Consider the following 23,272-nt stretch of genomic DNA (forward strand, 5'->3'; position numbering starts at 1 on the left):
TGTTTGGCTAAGTGAGACAACCCTGGCTCTGTGGTTAAATGCTGAGGCTGTAGTGCCAGACTGCCTGGGTCTGAGTCAACTTTACTTTCTCTAAGAGCTGCAGTGACCTGGAGTAAGTCACTTTTCTTTGTGTACCTGAAAATGGAAAAAACATGAATACTTTCCTGTTAGTTTTTTTTTTCTTGGTGGTGGCCTGAAGTTTAAATGAGTTGGTATTTGTAAAATGCTTATGATAGTTCTTGTCACAGAATAACCCTCAGATGTAAGCTGTTGTCATTATAAGAAGTTATTTCCCTAAGCCAGCAATTCTCAAATTTAGCTATATGGGAATCATCTGGAAGGCTTGTTAACACACAGATTCCTAGGTCCCATCCTTGCAGTTTGACTCAGTGATTCTGGGATGGAGCCCGAGAATTCATATTTTTAACAAGGTCCCCGGTGTGACAATGATGTTGTTTGTCCCTGATATCCACTGCTCTAAGGTATTAATTTCAAATTCCCATCAAAAGCTTAAATACAGTGTAACTAGAGGGAGTGAAACATGGTCATTTTGGCTATATTAATTCAGTGTTTATGAGTCGAAATGTTGAGAGCCCTGTTTACAAGTGCAAGAGCTATTAAACAAGGTCTCAGTTGCTAGGGGCAATTCCTGGACAGTGGGGATGGGGGTGGAGATGACAGAGGGGAACACAATCCAAACAAATACAAATCAAACAATTGCATTGAACTGAAATCCAGTTCTCTGATAATCCTTTTCACAAGACAGGTTTCTCCAATTGGGCCGAACAGGAAATTCAAACTGCAGGTTATCACAGGTTTTCCTCACCAAGCAGAGATCCGAGAACAGCCCGTGGTAACTCAGCAAAGTCTGAAACCCAAAGGCCCGCCTGTCAACAGGTGAAAGCGGTCCGCTGAAACTGTCCTGACCACCAACTCCCCTGTGCCCGGGAATTCGAAATCAAGGAGGAAACGAGACAGAAGGAAACAGGCGTCCCGCGCTCCCTGAGAAATAAAGAGGAGCTTGGTGGTCGTTTATCTTCCGTGTGCCGCAAAGCCCCGGTGGAGTCCCCAAACACAGAAGTCAACGTCACCCCGGTCCCCGCCCCGCCTTCCCTCCTAGGCTCTGGGAGGTCCCGAGGCCCCACCCGGCGGCTGAGCTTGGGACATCGCTGGCGGCGTGAGCCCATTGGTCACCTGGGCAAAGAGGTGAGCGGCTCCTCCAGTACCTTCCTGGAAGGGGACCGGCGGGACGCCCGCGCGACCAGGGGCTTGGCGTGGGAACGCGGCGTGTCCCGCAGCTCGGGCGAGCGCCTGGGCAGGACGCACCGGAGAGCAAGGGACCATTAAGGCAAGAAGGAGAAAGTCACCTCTTTCGTGACTGGTGCCAGGCAAAAGACACAGAGCAAAGATTAATTCAGTTGGTGGCGACCCGTATTGTGAGCATCTATGACAGATTCGTCCAAAAACAGAGGAGAAACTCCTGGGACCTGGAGGCAAAATGGAGTGATAATAGTTACATTTAAATGACAACTTTAGAGAGACTTTAAAGCACATTGTTGAGGGAGGAGAAAGGAAATTGCAAAGCTTCCACTTTGTCTTTTGTTTCTGTAAAAATTGTACTACAGGAAACGCTTCTTTTGGGTTAACGTGGGCACGGGTTACAGTACGCTGAAGCCGTGGAAACCCTCCAGGTCTGTCTCCGGAGTATCATCACTGAGCTGCAAGACGCAAAGATTGAGCTGTTGGCTCATTTTGGGAGTAGAGAACTTTTCCTCACTCAGTTTTGGATACACCTCATTTCCTGGTAAGATCTTCTGTCTCTGCCTGGGTCAGGAGAGGACTCAGAACCAGGAAAAGAAGAGCTCAGGTATTGTTAATTTCAATCTGTTTGGTTACATACATTTTCAGGTTTAACTTTTTGGGAATCCACTATGCACTTATCCTTTTAGAGTTGTGATTCTTTTAAATCGCTCTCATGTAGGTATTATCCAGAACTTCTGTTTTCTAGCTGAACAACAGAATTCCCTTCCATTTGTTTCTTTGCTTAACGAATGATAAGGTGGAAATGCTGTCTCCAATCATTTGTTTACTTAAAATGTTTGTAATCAGATGGTTCTAATGACAAAAGCAGTCATGTGATTAATCCTATATTAAATTTTACTTTGGGCTAAATTCTAATAATAATTCCATTATCTTTATCCATATGAAGATAAGCAGTCGGTTTTTTAGCATTGTTTATGGCTAAAGGATGGTTGCGGGTATAATCCAAAAGAAACCATTCTATCCCAAAGAATGCTGAGATTTATAAATTATGAAGGTCACTTTTCTTAGAAAAGCACAATGAAAATTTTATTGCAGCTCTTGTATAATAGGAGTTTCAGTAGAAAATAGGTTTGGAGCCCTGAGCTCGCCCCACGTGTGAGTAATACATGTCATTTTTCCAACAAGCCAAGGATATTTTTTTCCCTGATGATCCTTTCCTTACTCCCATGGCAGACAGAGAAGGGGGGAGGAGGAAGGGGAGAAGCGGGAAGGAGGGGGAGGAACAACCAAGGAAAGGTACACAGGGATGTTCTTGGCAAAGCAAAAGAAAGCAGCATCATGCCTTCCAGGGGTCAGTGTGGCCCATTCCAGTGCAGGTGCAAGGCTCAAGTCCTCTGCTCTGGGAAGTTACTGTGGTCATGCTCATTATATGGCAGGGAAGTGTGCAATGTGTCTTTTTTGGCAAGGACTAGAGGACGTGTTAGAGATTTATTCACCCATCCAGTGGATTATTACAGCTCTTAAGATTGTTTTTGAAGATTTAAGAAAGCAAAAAACAGATCTTATACATGCAGGGAATAAAATGTGTTAGGAAATTTAGTTTGATCATATATTCACACATATACACATATGTACACACACACAGAAGCATACACAACATATAAAAGCCCAGAAGGAATATAGCAAAATGTTAATGATTATATCTGGGTGGTGGAAATGAGTAATTTTACTTTCTATTATTTACAGCTTCCAAACTTACTGTGACGCACACAGATTAGTTTTCTAATCAGTTTTTTAAAAGCTGGTCTAAAAAAAACTAATGTATAAACAGGAAACTAAGCCTTCTGTATTTCAGTTGTCATAATACTTTCATTATGGTCTCTTATTTTCTCTCTCTATTGAATCTCTAAATAATAGGGATTACTGCTTTTCATTAAGAAGTGAGAAGTTGTGAAGGAATTTTCACAACAATAAATATCCCACTTGATCACAAAGCTCCATCCATGTGAGGCCAGCAGACACTATGACTTTGTAAAGAGTAAGTTTTACCATGCAAGTTGGGAATGAAATTGGCCGCTTACAGCTCTTCAGAAAGCTCTCTCAGATTACCAGATTTACTGTGTGTGGTTGTACTGGAACTTTGCTCAAACCATACTTACAACTCTGAGGTGTGATTTTGTTTATTTTCAGGATGAAGGTGAAAGGCAAAGGAATCACCTACTTGTTGGTCTCGTTCTCCGTGCTCTGCCTGGCAGCCAGCCCCGGAGGCAAGGCCTGCCCTCGCCGCTGCGCCTGTTATGTGCCTACAGAGGTGCACTGCACGTTTCGGTACCTGACCTCCATCCCAGACAGCATCCCACCCAACGTGGAGCGTATCAATTTAGGGTGTGTGGGGGTCCTTGTCCTGTTCCCTTCTCTAGGAGAGATGACGTTGATGCTTTGAATCAAATCCTCAAACAAACTTTGTGATTGGAGGAGATTAACCAAAAAATTTTAATACTACTTCTCTTCTGAAATAAGCACAGGAAGATCTTAAGTTTGTTAGGGGCAATAGGAAAAATTTTTGTGGTAAACTTTTACTTGGAGGAACCTGAAATCACTCTTAGTAGAATGGGAGGCCCATGATTATAGAAACGCTTCATTCTGACTACATTTTTGCTGGCAAATAGCTTGTTAACTTTTAGAGTGGACATCTAGCAGAAGGAAACAATCTATATAAAGGATACATATGAAAAGTTGGATAGATCTTTTTGTAAGGTCCTTGGACTTCTTTTCATACAAACTGAAACTGTTTAAAAAGCTTTTTAAAATGTAAGTCTAATTAAATCAGCTAAAAGGTAACTCTATTTTAGAGGTTTATGAAAAACTGTGTGTGTGTGTGTGTGTGTGTGTGTGTGTGTGTGTGTGAGAGAGGGGGAGAGAGGAGTGCACATGTAGTCAGATGTAACATCATTTATTTGACAATAGTGAGCTCCTACTATGTGCCAATCACAGTGGATGATGCCAGGGACACAACAATGAACAAGACCTACTATTCACTTCTAGAAGCCATAGTTACAGGGAGAAGACAGATGCACCTGAGTACAATTCAATAAGAGCTGTAATAGAGCATACAAAGTACCCTGGGAATGGTCACTAATATGATAGCTGTTATCAGGTCACTCAGTTCTTGTCCCAGATGCACCAAAGAATTAGAGATCAGAGACCAGAATGGAGAGATAGAGTTTATTGAGTAGATGAATATAGTACACTTTGAAGAGTGAAATTGGGCCACTGCCCAGCAAGTGAGCCAATGGCCCTAGGAGCTCTAACTGCATCCTTTTAAGCCTGTTTTCTGCATATGTAAATTTGGATTTTGATTGGCATTTTTGATTGGCAGCTGGTGGTTATATAATGTTTTGGCTTCTTTGCATGTGCCTACCCATGATGCATTCTGTTATATTTATTTATATGTTGTATATTTATGAGTTTTTAATCAGCTTTTGCTGTGACCTTAAGGGCAAATTGCATCTTTTTTGTGCATGCTCAGGTCTTGTAAGCCCCCTTGTGGCTTTTGAGCCAGCTTTGTGGATTGGCCTTTTCTGTTTTGTTAGCCTCTAGAGGTGTCCCTGAAGGTGTGGCTGTTAACCCTCCAGATGGCTCCAAGGGTGTGGCCAGCATCTGCTTTATCCCTCCTCCCTCATGCCTAACTGCCTAACACTTCCTCCCCCCGCACCGGCCCCCAAGTGGTTGGGGCCAATCCCAATTCATTGGAAATTGGGGCAATGACTGCTATGGCTTCTTCAGACTGTTATGGAGGGTATTGCAAAGATTTTGGGAGTCCATCATTACTTGCTGACTATCGACAAAAGAAGGCGGTGGTGACTGGTGGTGTTTGTCCAAGGGACTTCTGAAAAAGAAAGAGTTTGTAGGTGTCTAAAGGTTGATATCTTTGGTTGAGGACCATTTGGAAATTGATGGCCTGTAACCTGGAGGAACAAAGATACCAATATATTGATTAGTTGTGACCCAAAGAGTCCCTAGGGACTCTGGAACAAGGGGCATAAAGGGAGTAAGGGTGTAATTGTAAACAGTTGTGGACAGATCATCCAAGAAGAAAGGTGCTCCCTCGGTATGGAAATTTTTAAGGTGGAGAAGAAAGTAAAGGGTTTGTAGGAGAAATGATTCCATAGTGGGGGGAAAAAGACAACTAAGTTGTAAAAAGGAAAAGATGGCTATGGCAAGCCCTGTTCCTAATGGGATGACACAGAAAAAGACAGAAGACTTATGTGCCATGAGTAATCTTTTTGAAAAGCATCTTTTAGAAGAGGTTCACAGGAGTAGGCATCCATGGTGTTGGCCAGGGGCTGATGCCATGGTTTGACTCTGGAGTGATGGGTCTAGCTAGGGATTCCTGGTACTGTGATGGTTGTAGGGAAAGACAAAAGAGCCCAGAAAGGCCCTTTCCAAGTAGATTCTAGCTAGGATTTAGGAGAGCCATCTTCCAGACTTTCATTAGAACCTGATCACAGTTCATATAGAGGAGGTGACTCTTGTTTGGTAGTGGAAACTGTTAGGGCATATTCCTTCAAAGCCTGTTGAACTTTGCATATGGAGACATAATATGAGTTTGTATCCCTAGAGTCTTTGGATCTACCAAGAAGTCTGTAGGTAGGAAAGGTGGCCAATAGGGGACCTAGAAAGGACTTAAACCCAGGGCCTCCTTGGGCCTATATGACTACAGAGAAGAGCAATGGCAAGGCTTCTTTCCAGTTTAGTAATGTTTCTTGTGTGAGCTTTTTAATAGTACCTTTTAGGTATTGGTGAGCCCTTTCCACCTTCCCAGAAGGCTCTGGCCTTCAAGCACAGTGGAGGTGGTATTTCATACCCAGTTCTTTGGAGACAGATTGAACTATGGTGGCCACAAAGAGGTGACTTTCAGAGGCCAAATGAGGGGATGATTTCATGTAGAAGTTTGTTGACTACCTCAGTTGCTCTTTCAGTCTGTGTGGGGTATGATTCTATCTATGCTGTGAAAGTGTCAACAAACATGAAGAGGTATTTGTATCCTCTGCAGGGTGGCATCTGAATAAAATCCATCTGCCAGCCTTCCCCATGGTAGGATCCATGCCTCTGTATTGTTGGATTAAGTCCAATGGATGCCTTCAGGGTTGTTCTATATGCAGGTGGGGCAAGAGGAAGTTATTTGTTGAACCACCTGGGAAAATCCTTTACCTTGGAATGTTCAGAAAATGAGAGTTTGTAAGACATCTGTCCTAAATGAGAGGAGTCATGAAGGGCCTTAAATAGTTTGCATTGAAGATTTTGAGGAATGACCAAGATTTCATCTAACAAATACCATCAACTGTTGTCTAGGGAAAATCCCTTTTCATTTGCCCTGGGTTTATCCTTTTCTGTATATTTGGACTGTGGTAGTGGCAGAGGGCCGGATATGCGGGCCCCCTGTAGAAGAGGCTCTTGTTGGCTGGCTGCTTGGTTGCCCTGTATTATTTCTGAATCTCCTTTTTGATGATCCTTGCATTCGACCACTGCCATTCCCTTGGGTCGGTATACAGCCTCAAGCATTCGGGTTATGTGGGTTTCATATCTGATGGGCATATTTTCGGAGGTGAGATATCCTCTTTCTGCTCAAATGGTGGTGTGGGTATGTAGGACTAAGAAGGCATATTTCAAGTCAGTGTAGATGGTAACTCTCTTATTTTTAGCCAGCTCTAGCGCTCTGGTAAGAGCAATGAGTTCAGCTTGTATCCTTACTATCTCCTGGCATTGAGCTAAGCACTCTTCATGTATTCATTCACTTAAACCTCATGACACCTTTTGAGTAGCATATATTATGTGTACTTTATAGATGAAGAAAGTGAGACACAGAAAGGTTATTAATTTTACCCAGGGTTGCACCACTACCAAATGCCTGAGTTCCTAATCATAGCCAAACTATTGGGCTTCAGAGCTCAGGTTTCTTAACTACTACTTTATAATAATAAATTCTATGTGGGAAAGTGAGGGGGACACATAAAACAATGGTCTGGGTCTTAACAGTAGTCACAAATAGAGAGGGGTGGAGTCAAGGGCATTCCAACCTGAAGGAACAGCATATGCATGAAAGTTTGAAAATGAGAAGAGATGTGGTGTGGAGAGTGTAACCACGGCTGCCGGGCCCAGGTAGAGGATAGACCTTCTGTGGTATCTGGTGAATTTCAATAATATTTCAAGCATATGACTGTCTCCTTAGAGCACAGGCTATAAAAAGGGAGGTAGTGGGTTTTGTGTGTGGATGTGCATGCATGCGCGCTTTTGCTTTGACATTTGAACTTCAGTTGACCAGCCTAGCTTATACCTGACATTTTTCTTTCAGGTACAACAGCTTGGTTAGGTTGACAGAAACGGATTTTTCTGGCCTGAACAAATTGGAATTGCTACTCCTGCACAGTAATGGCATCCATACAATCCCTGCTAAGACCTTCTCGGATCTGCAGGCCTTGCAGGTAAGACCAGTGAGGGGAAGGTGGAGGTTAATGAAGTGGGATGTACCCTTGAGAGCTGACCATTCCAGTGGAATCCAAAAATCATCATTCTGTGAGTTAGAAGGACGTATCAAAGGAAGATGTCCAAGACTGATTTCTCTTTAAATGAAATGGTATGTGGAAATTAGAATAACAAGAAAATTCTGAGGCAAGTTTTCTCAGACCTCCGGCTAACAGGAAAAAAAAAAAAAAAAAAAAAAAAAAACCCAAAAAACGGTACCCAGGGATTATCACTACACCTTTAAAATTTAATCCAGAAAGGCAACTTCTAGTCATGTTCATCTGGGAAGTGAATGTGGTTCGTAAAAATAATTGCTGTCTTAGAAGTTAGCTTTCTACACATCAATATACTTTTAAAATTTTTATTTACTTATTTGTACCTTGTCTTGTTCAAAAAATTTTGAGTAGTTAATGGGGACTTCTCAGAATGCATCAAATAGTATAAGAATTATTATTCCAGTAAGTAAGAAAGTAAAGATAAAACAAATATAGGGATAAGAAAAGGGGGATTACGGGGAAATGCATGTGTAAAGATCAGTATGTCTGCTATATAAGTTGGACTTAAAGCTTTTGAGAGGCTATCTCACCATTCAAGATGACTATTAACTTTTTAAAATATATATTTTAAAAAACCTGTTCAGGAATAATACAACCATTTCTGATTTATTCTTTCTTTGATAGATTTTTTATCGATGTATATTTGATACACAATATTAGTTTCAGGTGTACAGCAAGAGTGCCTCAATGTTAATCACATTAGGAAGTGATTACTATGACAAAGCTAGCTACCATCTGTCATGATACAAAGTTGTTACAGTATTGTTAACTATATTCCCTATGCTATACCTCACATTCCCCATGACTTGTTTATTTTATAGCTAGCTGCAAGCTTATAACTTTCAATCTTTTTACCCTATTTTACCTACCCCCGATCCTTGTTGCCTTTGTATCAGAGTTTGTATCTGTTTTGTTTTTGGGAATCCACAGTTAAGTGAAACTTGATGGTGTTTTCCTTTTTCTTTCACTTAGCATAATACCCTTTATTCCCGTCCATGTTATTGCAAATGGCAAGCTTTTATTCTTTTTTATGACCAAGTAATATTGTGTGTGTGTGTGTGTGTGTGTGTGTGTGTGTGTGTGTGTGTGTGTGTGTGTCTACATACACATCCTCTTTATCCATTCATCTATTGACGGACACTTAGGTACCTTCCACATCTTGGCCTTTGTAAATAATGCTGCAGTAAACATTGGGGTGCATGTATCTTTTCTAATTAAGGTATTTATTTTGTTGAGATGAATACACAGAAGTGAAATTGCTGAATTGTATGGTAATTCTATTTTTAATTTCTTGAATAATTTTCATACTACTTTCCACAGTTGCTTTTTGTATTCCCACCAACAGTGCACAAGAGTTCCCTATTCTCTAACATCTTCACTCACACTTGTTATTTCTTGTCTTTTTGATGTAGTCATTCTGACAGGTACTAGATGATATCTCATTGTGATTTTGATTTGCATTTCCTTGGTGGTTAGTGATGTAGTGTATCTTTTCATCTGTATATCTTCTTTGGAAAAATGTCTATTCAGATCCTCTGCCCATTTTTTAATTGGATTGTTTGTGTGTTGGGTTGTATGAGCTCTTTATATATTTTGGATATTAATCCCTTATTGATTATGTCATTTGTAAATATCCTCTCCCTTTCCATAGGTTGCCTTTTCATATTATTCATGGTTCATTTCACTGTGTAAAAGTTTTGTAGTTTGATGTAGTCTCATTTATTATTTTTTTTATTATGTTCCCCTTGCCTGAGGAGACAAGTCAAAAAATAAATTGCTAGGACTAATGTCAAAGAGCTTACGATGTTTTCTTCTAGGAGTTTCATGGCATCCAGGTTTACATTAAAGTCTTTAATCCATTTTAGTTTATTTTTGTGTGTGGTATAGGAAGGTGGTCCAGTTTCATTCTTTGCAAGTAGTTGTCCAATTTTCCCAATGCCATTTATTTAAGAGACAGTATTTTTCCATTATATATTCTCACCTTATTTGTTGAAGATTGATTGACAATACAAGTGGGGGTTTATTTCTAGACTATTTGCTTCACTGATGTGTGAAGTCAGCACCATACTGTTTACTATAGCTTTGTAGTATAGCTTGAAATCCAGGAGTGAAATCAACTTTATTCCTTCTCCAAATTGCTTTGGGGGGCACGTGAGTGGCTCAGTCGGTTAAGCGTCCAACTTCAGCTCAGGTCATGATCTCATAGTCTGAGTTTGAGCCCCACATCGGGCTCTGTGCTGACAGTTCAGAGCCTGAAGTCTGCTTCTGATTCTGTGTCTCCCTCTCTCTCTCTGCCCCTCCCCTGCTCATACTCTTTCTCTCTCTGTCTCAAAAATAAATAAAAACATTTTAAAAAATTTAAAAAAATTGCTTTGGTTATTCAGGGTCTTTTGTGGTTCCATACAAATTTTAGGATTATTTTTTCTAGTTCTTTGGAAAATGCATTGGTGTTTTGATAGGGACCTCAGTGAATCTGTAGATTGCTTTGAGTACTATAGACATCTTAACAATACTGATTCTTGCAGTCTGGGAGCATGGTATATATTTCCATTCATTTGTGTTGTCTTCAATTTTTTCATCAATGTCTTACAGCATTCAAAGTATACACATTACATGATGCCTCTTTGGTCAAATTCATTTCTAGGTATTAAAAATATTCATTGCAGTAAATATGAAGATCCAGTTGGTTTTATTAAATGATTTATGAATTGGACAGCCTCTCATCTAGCAAGTAGAGGGGAGCTCTGAGTACTTGTACAAAATGGAAGGCTGAGGAGGAAGAGTGGGATGAGAAAGTTACTAGCAAAATAAAAAAGGATTAGCAGGCAAGATCACCTTCCCTAATGGGGAAGGACAGAGGGTCTTATTGCACAGATTACCTCATTGATCCTGATCAGAAAATTCTTGACTGACCCAGTTTAGATTACATTTCTTTAAACTGTAATTAGATTAGGTATTAAGCTTCAGTTCTATGACTTGGTCTGGCCCGAGTGACACCATTTCAGACCTGTGGTTTTCTTTTTAACAATCCCACCCTCTTTTGATCATGCTCTCAATTTAACTAGAGATGTGATCAGAATTTGAGGCACTAGGACAACTCACAGCTACCACTCCATACTTCTCACAGCTTGTGTGTGTGTGTGTGTGTGTGTGTGTGTGTGTGTGTGTGTGTGTTGTATTCATGGGTCAGAATGTTTTTTGCTTAACCTCTGTGATATTCACATGTTATAACTTGAGGTTTGCAATTTTTAAGTTGGTTATCCCCTTTGCTCCTTTTCTGATGTTCCAGTCTTAAGGAGATCATTTGCTTGGCAGTTAGCAGTTTACACGCATTTAAGATTTTTTTTTTTTTAGGTTTTTGTTTTAATCATCTGGTGCTCATTAAGGCAAGTGCACTCCTTAATCCCCATTACCAATTTCACTCCCCCGCCCCCCACCTCTCCTCTGGTAACTGAGTTTGTTCTGTATAGTTGTTTGGTTTGTCTCTCTTTTTTTCTTCCCTTTGATTGTTTGTTTTGTTTCTTAAATTCCACACATGAGTGAAATCATATGGTATTTGTCTTTAGCTGACTTATACCACTTAGCATTATACTCTCTAGCTCCATCCATGTTGTTGCAAATGGCAAGATTTCATTCTTTTTTATGACGCAGTAATATTATGTTTTATACATATACCACATCTTCTTTCTTTCATCAATCACTGGATACTTGGGTTGCCTTCATATCTTAGCTGTTGTAAATAAGGCTGCTATAAACATGGGGGTGCATGTGTTTGTTTCAATGAATGTTTTTGTATTCTTTGGGTTAATATCCAGTAGGGCAATTGCTGGATTGTAAGGTAGTTCTATTTTTAACTTTTTGAGTAACCTCCATACTGTTTTCCAGAGTGGCTGCACCACTTTGCATTCCCACCAACAGTGCAAGAGGGTTACTTTTTCTCCACATCCTCGCCAATACCTGTTGTTTCTTGTGTTGTTGATTTTAGCCATTCTGATGAGTGTGAGGTGGTATCTCATGTTAGTTTTGATTTACAGTGCCCTAATGATAAATGATGTTGAGCATCTTTTCATGTATCTGTTGATCATCTGCATATTTTCTTTAGAGAAGTGTCTGTTCCTGTCTTCTGCCCATGTTTTAATTGGATTATTTGGTTTTTGGGTGTTGAGTTTTATAAGTCCTATATATATTTTGGTACTAACCTTTTATGGGATATATCACTTGGAAATATCTTCTCCCATGCCATAAGTTGCCTTTTAATTTTGCTGTTTGTTTCGCTGTGCAGAATTTTTTATTTTGATGTAGTCCCAATAGTTCATTTTTGCTTTTGTTTCCCTTCAGAGGACCTATCTACAAAAAAGTTGCTATGGTTGATGCCAGAGAAATTATTGCTGTGCTCTCTACTAGAATTTTTATGGTTTCAGGTCTCCCACTTAGGTCTTTAATCTATTTTGAATTTATTTTTGTATATGGTATAAGAAAGTGGTATTTCTTTTCAGTTTCATTTTTTTGCACATGGTCATCCAGTTTTCCCACACCATTTGTTGAGGAGATTATCCTTTTCCCATTGGATATTCTTTACTGCTTTGTTGAAAATTATTTGACCATATAATTATGGGCTTATTTCGTATTCTTTTCCATTGATCGATGTGGCTTTTTTTTTGCCAGTACCATACTGTTTTTATTGCTACAACTTTCTTGAATTCCAGAATTGTGATGCTTCCAGCTTTGCTTTTCTTTTTCAAGATTGCTTTGGCTATTTGAGGTCTTTTGTGGTTCCATTCAAATTTTATGATTGTTTGTTCTAGTTCTGTAAAAAAAAGAAAGAAAAAAAAGCTGTTAGTATTTTCATAAGGATTGCATAAAATGTGTAGATTGCTTTGGGCAATATGGTCATTCTAACATTTGTTCTTTCAAACCACAAGCACGGAATGTCTTTGCACTTTTTTGTGTCCCCTTCCATGTTTTCATTAGTGTTTTATTGTTTTCAGAGTTCAGGTCTTTGATTTCTTCTGTTAGGTTTATTTCTAGCTATCTTACTGTTTTGGGTACAATTGTAAAGGGATTGTTTTCTTAATTTCTCTTCTGCTTCATTGCAGGTTTATAGAAAGGCAACAGATTGATGTATACTGATTTTGTATCCTGCAGCTTTACTGAATTTGTTTATCTAGCAGTTCTATGGTGGAGTCTCTTCTGGTTTTCTATACAGAGTACTATGTCATCTGCAAATAATAAAAATTGCCTTACCAATTTGGATGTCTTTTATTTCTTTTTGTTGTCTGATTGCTGTGGCTAGGATTTCCAGTACTGTGTTGAATAACAGCGGTGAGACTAGACATCCATGTCTTGTTTCTGACCTTAGAGGAAAGGCTGTCAGTTTCCCCCCATTGAGGAAAATGTTGGCTGTGGGTTTTTCATATATGGCCTTTACTATGTTGAAGTATGCTCCTTATAAACCTACCTTTGTAGTGGGTTTTTATCATGAATGCACGTTGTACTTTGTCAAATGCTTTTTCTGCATCTGTTAAAATGATCCAATGGTTTTTATCATTTCTCTTGCTGATGTGATATATCATGTTGATTGATTTGCAAATACTGATTCACTCTCAGAACCCAGGAGTAAATCCTACTTGATCAAGGTGAAATTTTTTTATATATATTTTTAATGTTTACTTTTGAGAGAGAAAGAGACAGAGTGTGAGCAGGGGAGGGTCAGAGAGAGAGGGAGACAGAATCTGAGGCAGGCTCCAGGCTCTGAGCTGTCAGCACAGAGCCTGACACAAGGCTCAAACTCACAAACTGTGAGATCATGCCCTGGGCTGAAGTCAGATGCTTAACTGACTGAGGCAACCAAGAGCCCCAAGGTGAATTTTTTTTAATGTATTGTTGGATTTGGTTTGCTAGTAGTGAGGCTTTTTGCATCTATGTTTATGAGAGATACTGGCCTGTAGTTCTCTTTTTTTGTGGTGTGTTCATCTGGTTTTGGATCCGGGTAATGGTGGTCTCATGGGATTAATTTGGAAGTTTTCCTTCCTTTTCTATTTCTTGGGATCGTTTGAGAAGAGTAGTTATTAACTCTTCTTTAAATGTTTGGTAGAATTCTCCTGTGAAGCCATCTGGTCCCGGACTTTTGTTTGTTGGGAGTTTTTTGATTACTGATTTAATTGCTTTGCTGGTTATCAGTCTGTTCAAGTGTCCTTTGTTGTCTTGGTTCAATTTTTGGTAGATTCTTTGTTGCTAGGAACTCATTTCCTTTAGGTTGTCTGGTTCTATGTTTCTAGGAATTTATCGATTTCTTCTAGGTTGTCCAATTTGTTGACATACAGTTTTTTGTAATATTCTTTTATGTTTGTATCTCTATGGTGTTGTTATTTTTTCCTCTCTCATTTGTGATTGTATCTATTTGGGTCCTTTTCTCTTTTTGATAAGTCTGGCTAGAGGCTTATCAATTTTACTGATTTTTTTTTTCAAAGAACCAGCTCCTGGTTTAATTGTATCTGTTCTATTGTTTTTTTAGTTCCTATATCATTTATTTCTGCTATAATCTTAATTACTACCTTTCTTCTGTTGGTGTTCAGTTTTGTTTTTTGTTCTTTTTCTAGCTCCTTTAGGTGTAATGTTAGGTTTTTGAGATTTTTCTTCTTGAATGTTGCCTGTATTGCTGTAAACTTGCATCTCAGAAATGTGTTGGCTGCATCCCAAAGGTTTTAGACCATTTTTTTTTTTCATTTGTTTCCCTGTATCTTTTTATTCTTTGATTTCCTGGTTAACCCATTTATTGTTTAGTAGCATGTTATTTAACCTCCACGTTTTATGTTCTTTCCAGATTTTTTCTTGTGGTTGACTTCTACTTCCATAGCATTGTGGTCACAAAAGATGCATGGTATGACTTCATTCTTTTTGTATCTGTTGAGGTCCTTTTGTGGCCTAATATATGTTCTGTTCTGGAGAATGTTCCATGTGTACTTGAAAAGAATGTGTATTCTGCTGTTTTAAGATGGAACATTCTGAATATATCTGTTAAATCTTATCTGTTCCAGTATGTAATTCAAAGCATTGTTTCCTTTGAATTTTCAGTTTAGATCTGTCCACTGATGTAAGCAGGGTGTTAAAGTCCTCAATTATTACTGTATCATTATAGATTCCTTTGTTATTAACTGTTTGATGTATTTGGGTGCTTTCATGTTGGGTGCATACATATTTACAATTGTTATATCTTCTTGTCGGGTTGTTCCCTTTATTATTATATAGTATCCTTCTTCATCTCTTTTGAAAGTATTTGTTTTAAAATCTAGTTTGTCTGATATAAGTATTGCTACTCTGGCTTTCTTTTGACATCCTTTTGCATGAAAAATGTTTCTCCATCCCCTCACTTTCAATCTGCAGGTATCTGCAGGTCCAAAATGAGTCTCTTGTAGGCAGTATATAGATGGGTCCTGTTTTTATATCCATTCTGTCACGCTATGTCTTTTGACTGGAGCATTTAGTCCATTTACATTCAGAGTAATTATTGATATATATTTTTGCCATCTTATTACTTATTTTGTGGCTGTTTCTGAAGATTTTCTCTGATCCTTTCTTGCTTTTTCATGGTTTCCTTGTTTTCTTTAGTGATATTTTTGGACATCTTTCTCTTGATTCTTAGCATAATTATTAGTGGTTCCTTTTTATTTGCGGTTACCATTAAGTTTGTATATAAGATCTTCTGCATATAGCATTCTATATTAAGCTGATGGTCATTTAAGTTTGACATTCTTTACTCCTCCCCACATTTTACATATATGGTATCATATTTTATATCCTTTTATTTTGTGAGTTTTTTCATGTGTCATGTGTTTTTTATATATATAAATAATCATTTTTACTGCTTTTGTGTTTCCTACCTTCATACTGTCATCTTTGGTCTTTTCTTAACACTGAGAGAGTCCCTTTAATATTTCTTTCAGGGCTAGTTTAGTTCATGACTAAAGTTTCCTTTAGTTTTTGTTGGGGAAACTTTTTATCTCTCCTTCCGTTCTGAATGATAGCTTTGCTGGATAGAGTATTCTTAGCTGTGTGTTTTTCCCATTCATCAGCACTTTGAATATATCATGACATTCCTTTCTGGCATGGAAATTTTCTGATGAAAAATCCTCTGATCATTTTATGGGAGGGATCCTTTGTATGTAACTGTCTTCTTTTGTCTTGCTGCTTTAATTTTTTTTTCTTTATCACTATATTTTGCCATTTTAATTGCAATACATATTAGTATGGATCTGCTTTTGTTGATTTTATTGGGGGCTCCCTTTGCTTCCTGGATCTGGGTATCTGTTTCCTTTCCTAGATTAGGGAAGTTTTCAGCTATTATTTCTTCAAACAAATTCTCTGCCCCCTTTTCTCTCTCTCCTTCTTCTGGGACTCCTGTAATATGTATGTTAATAGATTTTATGTAGTCACTGAGTTCCCCCAAGTCTATTCTCATTTTGCATAAATCTTGTTTCTCTCTTTTGTTTAGCTTGATTACTTGCCATTACTGTCTTCTAGGCCGTTAATTTGTTCCTCTGCTTCTTCCAGCGTGCTGTTCATTGCATCAAGCATGTTTCTCATTTTATTGAGCCCTTAATCTGTGCTGTCACTCCTTATCTCTGGGTTCATGGTTTCACTGATGTCCTCCACTCTTTTCTCCAGTCCAGTGGGAATCCTTAGGATCATTGCTTTAAATTCTCTATTAGGCATGTTACTTATATCTGTTTGGCTTAGATCTCTGGCAGTAGCCTTGTCCTGTTCTTTCATTTGGGACAGATTCTTCTGTCTTCTCATTGTGTCTGTGTGTTTGTACCTGTTTCTGTATATTAGGAAAGTCAGCTACATCTCCTGTTCTTGAGGGTAATGGCTTTATGAAGAAGAATTCCTGTAGTGCCCTGCAGTATAGTGCCCCCCGTTCCAAAGGCCTGCGACTTCTGCAAGTGTCTCTAATGTGTGCTGCATGAGATTTGCTACTGTGGCCTGGCTGCTTTATTCTTTAGGCCAGTTGTCTGCAGAGGCTCTGTTTGTTGTTGGCAGTGTTTGGTCCCTATCTTGAATGTAGTGTGTTTTAACTATGCTCTGATTTGTTTGTAAAATGAGGTCTGCTGATACCACCACCAGAACCAAAGTTAAAGAAAACTGCCAGATCAGGAGCCATGATTTTGGCCGGAGCTTGGGCTGGTCTTTTGGGGGAGGGAGCCACTGCACTGGGACTGAGGCAAGCTTTACTGGGAAAGGCAGTTCTTCTGGAGCACAGGGGGTTAGAGCTTGATGTAAGCAAGTTAGATAGTGAGTGTGGGCGCTACATAGGCTCCCACGGGTGGCTCTGTCCTTATGCTGAGTGGAGCGGGGTGGGGGGTGAGGAATGGTACATGCCAGTTCCTTTGTCTCTGGAGGAGTCTCTGTGTGAACACTGCACCTCTGGGACATGCTCCAAGATGGGCAACTAATTTCCTCACTGTGTGTCCTAGTTACTCTTTAGATTGCTGTTTCTATAGTGTATATCTGTGGGCTGTTTGCCCTGCCTTCTTGCCAAGTGCAGCCCCGATGCCCTCTAAGCTCTTCCAGAGCACTCCATACTCTCCAAGCTCTTCCAGCCCCAGTGGTTGCAAGAACACATGAAATTCATGCCCTCTCACTTTCTAAGCCAATTGCTATGGGGATTCATTTCCCTCATGCATTCCCCTGTGTGTTTGTCTTTTGCTCTTCTCTGCAACTGCAGCTCCCTTTCCACAGCAGGAGCCACAAATGCATTTCTCTCCCAAACTGTATCTCCACACTTCCTGCCTCCTTTGATGTGGCCTCTTCTCTACCTTCAGTGATGGAGTTTGTTCTGCTGGTCTTCAGATGGATTTCTGGGGTTTTTAGGATGATTGGATAGTCATCTAGTTTTGTGTAATGAGGTGAGCCTAGGCTCTTCCTACTCCACTGCTCTCTCTCCCTTGCATATAAATGAATTTAAATTAAGAGGGTGTAATATACCAGGGAGATTATAACTATAAGCAGGATAATTTCCAAGGTTTAGAGTGCACTTCAGAGTCATGGTCCCCAAGACTCAAATCAACCAAAATCAAATAGGTCAAATAAAGACCCCCATTGAAGTAATTACCCTTTTAAGCCAAATTGGCGTGGTTAGTGATTTTATGTAATTGAGTTTCACCTTCCCCCAGAAGTGTAGCAGGTGGTGTTGGCCACAGCACAAATATCTCCTTGCTCTGGTACAAGATAGTCAAGGGCTAGCCTATTATCAAGAACTGTGTTGGCCAGAGCATCTAAGGATCTTTTTTGGGGTAGCTATTGTCTTAGCCATGGGATCTGCCATATCTTCATGAGTTAAAAAGAAGTTCCTGATCATACTTTCATTTATTTTCACTCTGAACCAGGAAAGTATGGCCTTGCCAAAGGAAGCAATTCCTGAATCATGAATGCCTCCTGGTGGGTCTTTTTCGAACTCAGTAAATACAGAAGAGTTAACTTATGAAGTATCTTAATTGTGTGTGGAAAGTTAGGGGCACAGGTGAATAACCTAAAAGGCATTACCCAGCTGTGTGCCAGCCATCTAGACATTTGTAGATCCAAGAAGAATGATAAACATCACAAAGACAAATCTTGTTGGCACACAGATCATTACCATTAGGGAGGTGCTATTAATGGATTAGTTTACCAGGACTGCTGTATTTACTGGTTCAAGCCAAGGGTCAGTCAGGTGTTCAGTGCATATGGTAAAGGAATCTCTAAGCCTGAAATATACTGTTGTTCTAAATGGCTTGCAAAAATGGGTGCTGCTGGTAAGTTCTCTTAGTAAGTGGGGACAGATCTGATTTAGATAATCATAGGAATACAGGGGTGAAAATATACTAAGATTTACATAGGCATTTGAGTTCAGATGGGTAAGTTCAGTTATCATTGGAGAAAGGTAAAAAGGCACTGGATATTCTGGCCATAAAATTTACCTTAGTAAGAGACTTCTAAGGGAGTGGGGGTGTTGATTGCAGTCTGCAGTGACATTGGGAATAGAACAGGAATTGGTTAAAGGAGCACAAGAGATCTTCAGCCTCATGGGTAGATCAAAATCTTTAATGACAAATTCAGCAGTCTGAAAGCTTACTTCCCTTAGCAATGGCCTTGGAGATATTGATAATGGCATTATCTTTCCAGCCCAATACCAGAATAAAGAAAAGGAAAAGAAGGAGAAGTGTTCCTTGTTTAAAGTATCAAATTTTGATCTGTCATGTTGGACAGAAGCCATCTACCTCAGTATCAGCTACTTCCCTTCCTTATCAATTTGATTCAGAGTCCTCCAGCATCTATATAGGACCAGATGTCAGGTGTTGCTTTCTTAAGCTGTGAGATGTATATCCAATCCCTGGAAATTTTGTAGCAATGCCAGATTAGAAACACTTGGTAAGGTCCCTTCCAATGGATCCCAAGAAGCATCTTCTTATATTGTTTCAAAATACCTGATCACCAGGCTCCAAATTGTGACCAACAGGGACCTGTGAATTGAGATCTGGGAAGACTTTTTTAACCTGTTGATGATAGACTTGAGCATAAGACATTAGAGATTTACAGTGGCTAGTCCTACTAGCATGAGATGATAAGGATAATCAGAAAGTTGTATGACAATAGGCATTAGTCTCCTTGTGACTGTCTTGTATGGAATGGGTTTGTTTCCCAAAGGGGATATTGCAAACAGTAAGCAAGGCCAAAAGCAATACCTTAGGCCACAGAAGTCTAGTAGTTTCAGCAATTTAGAGAGTTTAAATTTGAGGATACCATTAGTTCTTTCAACCTTGCCTGATGATTGAAGGTGATGAGAGCAATGGTAATTCCAGGAAGTTTTGCAAGGTTTTTGTTGAGGCACATATGATTTGCCTGGTGAAGTCGGTGCCCTGATCACTGGGGATCATGGAAGGTACATCAATGGGAAACATATTGTTGAATAGTTTATTTGCTACCAAATAAGGCATCAGCCTTGTGACAAGGGAAAGCTCCAAGCCATTCAGAAAACACACCTATGATAACAAGAACATATCGATAACTCATACTAAGTGGCAGTTGTGTAAAGTGCCACTGCAGGTAGGAGTGTCCAGAAGGAAGTCTGAAGATTCTGGGAACAACAAATTTTATCCAGGATTACAGGTCAGATTACTTTTTAGCAGGTCAGGCCCTGGTAAACAGTCAATAAAATTGCAAAGACAATCTCCATCAATATCTATTCATAATTAAAGTCATTTCAAATGCATTATGGTGGGTTAAGGAAGGCTAAACATATGGAAAAAAAGGGTTAATCAGGGAGGCAGGAAGTACTAAGGGGCTGTCTTGGGTTTCCCATAGCCCCAAATGTTCATTTAAGTTACAGCCATTGTTTACCCACCTTCATTTCTCTGATTTGGAAGTACACTGTTGCTTTGTTACAAGGACATCAGGATGGTGAAAATCTGGCAATAAGGGATCATTTTATGCAGAAGCAGAATGGACTCCATCTATATGTGTCATAATGTTGCAAATACAATAGAGAAGGCTTCATATTACTTATTTGACAAAGCTTTCCATGAAATTTACAAATCAAATAAGCCTAATTAGTTCAACAAATCCTTGGGAATATTCCAAGTCAAAAAGACTTCATTTAGAAACTTCATTTAAATTTGATTTGGGGAAGTTTGTTAAATAAACCTGTGTTTATTAAATATTAAGCCTGTGTTTGCTAAATAAACCTGTGTGTATGTGTGTGTGTGTGTGTGCGCACGTTTATACAGCCACATATACACACACACACATATACGTGTGTGTGTGTGTGTGTTTTAAAGCATTTGCTCAAATAAAATCACAGATCATTACATTATGAAACTTTACCTTTTAAGAATAAGGACACTTTGACAATCTTAGCAAAAGCAGACTAAAACTCCAAGAAAACTTCTTTTAAAAGAGAGAAAACCAGGGGCACCTGGGTGGCTCAGTTAACTCAGACTCTTGATTTCAGCTCAGGTCATGGTCTTATGGATCTGAGATGGAGCCTCATGTCAGGCTCTGCACTAACAACACAGAGCCTGCTTGGGATTCTGTCTCCCTCTCTCTCGGCCCCACTCCTGTTCTCTCTCTCTCTCTCAAAATAAATAAACATTAAAAAACCAGAAAACCAAATTCTAATTTTGCACCAACTCATTTTTAATATTAAAACTTATTTTTAGGGGAGCCTATGTGGCTCAGTCAGTTGAGTGTCTAACTCTTGATTTCGGGTCAGGTCATGATCTCATGGTTCTTGAGATCAAGCCCCACACTGGGCTTCATGCTGAATGTGGAGCCTGCTTCAGATTCTCTCTTGTTCTCTCTCCCTCCCTCTCCCTCTCATTCTCTCTCTCTCTCCCTCTCATTCTCTCTCTCTCTCTCTCTCTCTCTCTCTCTCTCTCTCTGGTTCTCTCTCTCTCTCTCTCTCTCTCTGGTTCTCTATCTGTCTCTCTCTTTCGCCCTCTGTTCCTCTCCGCTGCTTGCTTGTGCTCTCTCTCTTAAAAAATAAAACTCAATTTAAGTTCATTTAAAAATTTTTTTTAATTTTACTTATTTTTTAAAATTTACATCCAAATTAGTTAGCATATAGTGCAACAGTGATTTCAGGAATAGGTTCCTTAATGCCCCTTACCCATTTAGCCCATCCCATCTCCCACAGTCCCTCCAGTAACCCTCTGTTCTCCATATTTATGAGTTTTTTCTGTTTTGTCCCTGTCCCTGTTTTTATATTATTTTTACTTCCCTTCTCTTATGTTCATCTTTTTTGTCTCCTAAAGTCCTCATAGGAGTGAAGTCATATGGTTTTTGTCTTTCTCTGACTAATTTCACTTAGCATAATACCTTCCAGTTCCATCCACATAGTTGCAAATGGCAAGATTTCATTCTTTTTGATTGCCAAGTAATACTCCATTGTATATATATACCACATCTTCTTTATCCATTTATCCATTGATGGACATTGGGCTCTTTCCATATTTTGGCTATTGTTGATAGTGCAGCTGTAAACGTGGGGGTGCAAGTGTCCCTTCGAAACAGCGCACCTGTATCCCGTGGAAAAATGCCTACTAGTGCAATTGCTGGGTCATATTTTTAGTTTTTTAAGGAACCTCCATAGCATTTTCCAGAGTGGCTGCACCAGCTTGCATTGCCACCAACAATGCAAAAGAGATCCTCCCTCTCCTCATCCTCACCAACATCTGTTGTTGCCTGAGTTGTTAATGTTAGCCATTCTGACAGGTGGAAGGTGGTATCTCATTGTGGTTTTTGATTTGTATTTCCCTGATGATGACACATTTTTTCATGTGTCAGTTGGCCATCTGTATGTCTTCTTTGGAGAAGTGTCTATTCATATCCTTTGCCCATTTCTTCACTGGATTATTTGTTTTTTGGATGTTGAGTTTGGTCAGTTCTTTATAGATTTTGGATACTAACCCTTTGTCTGATAGGTCATTTGTAAATATCTTCTCCCATTCTGTCGGTTGCCTTTTAGTTTTGTTGATTATTTCCTTCACTGTGCAGAAGCTTTTTTTTTGATGAGGTCCCAATAGTTCATTTTTGCTTTTGTTTCCCTTGCCTCTGGAGATATGTTGAGTAAGAAGTTGCTGCAAGCAACATCAAAGAGGTTTTAGCCTGCTTTCTCCTCAAGGGTTCTGATGGCTTCCTGTCTTACATTTAGGTCTTGCATCTATTTTGGGTTTATTTTTGTATATGGTGTAAGAAAGTGGTCCAGGTTCATTCTTCTGCATGTCGCTGTCCAGTTTTCCCAGTCCCACTTGCTGAAGAGACTGTCTTTATTCCATTGGATATTCTTTCTGGCTTTGTCAAAGATAAGTTGGCCATACATTTGTGGGTCCGTTTCTGGGTTCTCTATTCAGTTCCATTGATCTGAGTGTCTGTTCTTGTGCTAATACCATACTCTCTTGATGATTACAGCTTTGTAGTATAACTTGAAGTTTGGGATTGTGATGCCTCCAGCTTTGGTTTTCTTTTTCAAGATTGCTTTGGCTATTAAAGGTCTTTTCTGGTTCCATACAAATTTTAGGATTATTTGTTCTAGCTCTGTGAAGAATGCTGGTGTGATTTTGAAGGGATTGCATTGAATATGTAGATTGCTTTGGTTAGTATCAACATTTTAACAATATTTGTTCTTCCTATCCAGGAGCATGGAATCTTTTTCCATTTTTTTTTTGTGTCTTCTTCAATTTCTTTCATAAGCTTTCTATAGTTTTCAGCATATAGATTTTTCTCATCTTTGGTTAGATTTATTCCTAGGTATTTTATGGTTTTTTGTGCAACTGTAAATGGGATTGATTCCTTGATTTCTCTTTCTGTCGCTTCATTGTTGGTGTATAAGAATGCAACCGATTTCTGTGCGTTGATTTTATATCCTGCAACTTTGCTGAATTAATGAATCAATT

The 23,272-nt window shown here is 39.3% G+C and overlaps 1 protein-coding gene across 2 annotated transcripts in view; it reads left to right on the plus strand.

Moving 5' to 3' along the window:
* The first annotated feature begins 824 nt into the window (after positions 1-824).
* The window catches only part of IGSF10 (immunoglobulin superfamily member 10), a 77,785-nt gene continuing 55,337 nt past the window's right edge, over positions 825-23,272 (plus strand). The window contains exons 1-3 of one of the 2 annotated variants that reach the window (XM_019439602.2): positions 825-1,867; positions 3,454-3,648; positions 7,619-7,748. In XM_019439602.2, coding sequence (XP_019295147.2) covers positions 3,455-3,648; positions 7,619-7,748 — 324 coding nt within the window. In that variant the 5' untranslated portion in view covers positions 825-1,867; position 3,454. Of the gene's footprint in view, positions 1,868-3,453; positions 3,649-7,618; positions 7,749-23,272 lie in introns of those variants that run through there. The other variant, XM_019439607.2, reaches the window with a different exon arrangement.

The sequence above is a fragment of the Panthera pardus genome, unplaced genomic scaffold (assembly GCF_024362965.1).
Source record: "Panthera pardus isolate Hobbes unplaced genomic scaffold, ASM2436296v1 HiC_scaffold_16, whole genome shotgun sequence".
NCBI lineage: Eukaryota > Metazoa > Chordata > Mammalia > Carnivora > Felidae > Panthera > Panthera pardus.